This window comes from Chrysemys picta, chromosome 4 (genome assembly GCF_011386835.1).
Source record: "Chrysemys picta bellii isolate R12L10 chromosome 4, ASM1138683v2, whole genome shotgun sequence".
NCBI lineage: Eukaryota > Metazoa > Chordata > Testudines > Emydidae > Chrysemys > Chrysemys picta.
Genome location: NC_088794.1, coordinates 4,922,126 through 4,926,785, shown reverse-complemented (window position 1 = coordinate 4,926,785; position 4,660 = coordinate 4,922,126). Strand labels below are relative to the sequence as shown.

General features: G+C 44.3%; 1 protein-coding gene across 1 annotated transcript; it reads right to left on the bottom strand.

The window, feature by feature from the left end:
* Positions 1–2,325: 2,325 nt before the first annotated feature.
* Positions 2,326–3,270, bottom strand: LOC135983471 (olfactory receptor 5AR1-like). The gene has a single exon (XM_065595775.1). It carries the CDS (start codon positions 3,262–3,264, stop codon positions 2,326–2,328), a length of 939 nt encoding a protein of 312 aa, XP_065451847.1. The 5' UTR covers positions 3,265–3,270.
* Between the last annotated feature and the right edge of the window lie 1,390 nt (positions 3,271–4,660).

The following is a 4,660-nucleotide window of genomic DNA, read 5'->3' as shown; positions in this document are numbered from 1 at the left end:
ATTTAGGTGCCGGTTGCAAAGCAACCACTGTAGGAGGCGGTGGTGGTCCTTCCCATTGTAATTTTTAGCCCAGTAGTTGGGGTTTCACCTGTGAGGTGGGAGATCCAGGTTCAGTTCCCCCTTCTGTCCAGTGCTGGGCAAGCTATGTGTGACACTGCACTCCATATGCTTTATGAAAATATGCTTATGTATAGGACATAACTGGAATATGCCTTATGCTAAGTGCCCCATGTAACATATCATTATAAAGACCATAATCTACTAAGTGTGTTCATCCTATTTGTTTACATGGATTATTTCTATGTCTGGAGTTAGGAGAATAAGATAAAAACTTGTATTACTGATGTAGACATATTAAGTGGAGGCCATTAAGGGTGCTTCAGAAACAATGAACCGTGAATGGCTCCGTTTACCTGCAAGACTTCCTGTCTATGTGTGGGCCAATCCAGGAATAATGGAGACTGGGGTCTTACAGTGACATGTGACCATGTCACCTGATACTGAAATCCATCTTGAAGCCGGTACTTTTCCAGACGGGGGTGGAATTCCAAACAAAGGTTTCCCACCTTAGGGAAGGTTTCAGAGTAGCAGCCGTGTTAGTCTGTATCCGCAAAAAGAACAGGAGTACTTGTGGCACCTTAGAGACTAACAAATTTATTAGAACATAAGCTTTCGTGGGCTACAGCCCACTTCTTCGGATGCATAGAATGGAACATATATTGAGGATATATATATACACATATAGAGAGCATGAACAGGTGGGAGTTGTCTTACCAACTCTGAGAGGCCAATTAAGTAAGTGAAAAAAAACTTTTGAAGTGATAATCAAGATAGCCCAGTACAGACAGTTTGATAAGGAGTGTGAGAATACTTACAAGGGGAGATAGATTCAATGTTTGCAATGCCTCAGCCATTCCCAGTCCTTATTCAATCCTAAATTGAATAATCAGTACTATCACTTCAAAAGTTTTTTTTCATTTACTTAATTGGCCTCTCAGAGTTGGTAAGACAACTCCCACCTGTTCATGCTCTTTGTATATGTGTATATATATCTCCTCAATATAGGTTCCATTCTATATGCATCCAAAGAAGTGGGGTGTAGCCCACCAAAGCTTATGCTCTAATAAATGTGTTAGTCTCTAAGGTGCCACAAGTACTCATGTTCTTTTCACCTTAGGGAAGTTCCATATCAAGCCGGGAAGCAAACAATGAGTATCTTCAGCTGCCTTAAGAGACGGCCTCCCCCACCACAGAGATACCTGCAAGCACCAGGAAAGAAAAGGATTGTAAACACAGGGGTGGGTGAGAAATGGCTGGACCCAGGTCAGAAAAGGCATCGGACCTGAGAAAGTTCTTGCCTGAAGTAACCACCAGGGTGAGAAGTTAACATTTGCAGTTGATTTCTGAGTGTATTAAGCTTAGACTTGCATGTTTTGTTTTATTTTGCTTGGTGACTTACTTTGTTCTGTCTGATCCTACTTAAATCCTACTTTTATACTTAATATAATCACTTTTGTTTATTTATAAACGCAGCTAAGTAATTGTTACCTGGGGGGGCAAAAAGCTCTGAATATTTCTCTATCTGTGATATAGAGGGTGAACATTTATCATTTTACCCAGGATAAGCTTCATACAGAGTAAAATTACTTTATTTGGGGTTTAGATCCCATTGGGAGCTGGGTGTCTGCGTGGTGGAGACAGGTCTCCTCCTGAGTTGGTTTCAGTCTAGAGCTGCAGCTTTGGGGGCGTGACCCAGAGACTGGGTCTGTGTTGCAGCAGGCTAGTGTGTCTGGTTCAACAAGGCAGGGTTCTGGAGGCCCAGGCTGGCAGGGAAAATGGGCTCAGAGGTAATTTCAGCACATCAGGTGACAGTCCCAATGGGGGTGTCTGTGACTGAAATGGTCACACTCTGCACTTGGGTTTCCTGCATTTCCAGAAAGTATCCCAGCCCCTGAGTGATGTGCTATTCCAGTCTGGGTTGTTTTCAATCTCTCCTTTCAAAGTTGTTCTACTGTGGAGAACTAATTAAATAACCCTTGGAACACAGACGTGAAGTTCAGCATCTCACCCTCTAGGTTGGTGCTCCTAGCTAACAGTCTATAGAATCGTTATCTCTTTCTGGCCCTGCGATGCTTCCAGTGTTTTGTCCACTGATCGCAGTTGGGGCCTGCAGACCTTGTTACAATACAAACAAATTAATAATAATAACAATAGAATAAGGAACAATACTACCATAGGCTCTGCGAAATTACATTGCAATGGGATCTGAATTGAATTCACCCGTTTCCACTCCCCACCACTAAACGAGTACTGAGTTTAGCAGCTTCAAGAATTGGTTAGGAGTTTATTCATTGCTTTCCTCAGGGCATCCTTCACCTCCGTGTTCCTCAGGCTGTAGATGAGGGGGTTCAACATGGGGATCACCAGTGTGTAAAACACTGAGGCCACTTTGTCTATGTCCATGGAATAGCTGGAGGGGGGACGTAAATACATGAAAAGTGGGATGCCATAAAACAGGACTACAGCAGTCAAGTGGAAAGAGCAGGTGGAGAAGGCTTTGCGCTGGCCCTCGGCAGAGCGGATCTGCAGGATGGTGGAGATGATATAGACATAGGAGAGGAGGACAGGCACAAAACAGATCACCGTAATGCAGCCAATGAAGGCAAACATCACAATCTCATTGATGCGGGTGTCAGAACAGGAGAGCACCAACAGTGGGGGGATGTCACAGAAGAAATGATTGATGATGTTGGAGCTACAGAATGACAGCCGAAATGTAAGCCACGTGTGTATCATTGAATCCACCAATCCCACAGCGTATACCCCAGCCACTAGTTGGTTACAAAGCTGCCTGGACATGGTGACCGTATAGAGCAGTGGGTTACAGATGGCCACATAACGGTCATACGCCATCACAGCCAGCAAGAGGCACACAACATCTGCAGAAATGATACAGAGATACATTTGCACAGCGCAGGCAGTGTAAGAAATACTTTTCCTCTCGCCTAAGAAATTCAGCAGCATTTTAGGGGAAATTATTGAAGAAAAGCAGAGGTCACAGAAAGACAAATTACTGAGGAAAAAGTACATGGGGGTGTGGAGTCGTGGATCAATGATGATTAACAAGATCATCCCTCCGTTCCCCACCAGGGTGATACCATAAATCAGTAGGAACACCAGAAACAGGGGGACCTGCAGCTCCGGACGATCTGTCAGTCCTGAGAGAATGAACTCAGTCGCCTCCGAGTGATTTCCCTCTTCCATCTCCTCTGAACAGAGATCAGACAGCTACAGAGATGTGGGCAGGTGGATGATTCGGAAAACCTGTCCCTTCTCTGTAATGAAGTAAGTGAAGACAAAGAGAGGTCAGTTTCTCAATGGACATCAGTACCCGCTCAGGGAAGGGCTTAGTCCACACAGCCAGATGTTCACAGCTGGTCATTCCAGTTGTATGATAACATAGACACTGCGTAAATACAATGACACACAGGTTAATCATGCTCCACAGACGAACACTCCTGTTCACGTATCTGAGCAGCAAGTAGTGACTTGTGGCTCTGCTGTAAGAGAAACAGGTTGAAAATTTTTTCAGTGTGAGGAGATTATGTGTAAACTCAAAAAAGGGGTGAGAGTAAAGGAGTCTCAATCTTTCTACCCTCTTTGGGCAAGGTGAGCTCTGTGGCTTGGCATGTCGGTTTGGGGTAAGACTTCCTTACTGTGCTAATTAAGCTTTTTGGCATTTACTTTAGCCTGTATGAAAACCCAGAGACATAAGGGAAAGCACTGGCTTCAGTGACTAGGTAATTGCCTATTTTTTCCAACCAAGGAGGTCGCTCCTTTAGCTGAAGTGGTAGGAGTTGGGACTGAGGCATTAAGTGCCTGAGGTCTTGAATTCAATACCTGCTGATCACCATGGTGTCTGCGTGTGACTGTAATTCAGGACAATCGCACGTACCTGCTGAGAAGAGAGAGAGCGATGTGGTGGCATTTCCCCATCAATAGAAACTGCCAATTTGGAGCATTCGGGAAATTTTATACTGAGCTGTTTGATCTGTGGGACATGATTCCTGGAGCAACTGGGAATACCTGAGCTCAAAGAGCCATAACACCTAATAAATGCGTTCAGTGAACCAAAGCCACCTCAGTGTAATTGGTGCCCTGGGGATTAATTTGACCTACTCTTTTCTACTGTGTTATTAAATGATTCCTTTCTACCAGAGTTACAGAGTATGATGTTTGGGGTAGATTTCATCCTGCTGTTTTTAGTGCAAGTTGGGTACTGTGTAGAGCTGATCCACAAAGGGTTATTTTTTTGTGGAGACTGAAATCTTTTCGAATGTTCCCTTCTCCACTATGGAAGCAGAAATTATCCTCCACCAGTGTTCAGGCTTTCCTGGCATTATCAGTGCTCCAGGGAATGTTGGTGCCCCCTTCTCGTAAGTTTTGTCAACCTGTGAGGCATTGCAGGGTTGATTGTGTTAGGAGGAAAAATTGATGATCCAAGTCAGCACTATTCTTTGGTATAATCCATGTGGGAGGGGTTACAAAGAATGTACACAAAGTCCTGCTTCCCTGAACACCAGTAGAAACAACCAACAGCCAGCAATCTCTGTATTCAGAAACTCCCAAGTCTGTCACCCCAAGTTTTTGCCCAGGAAAC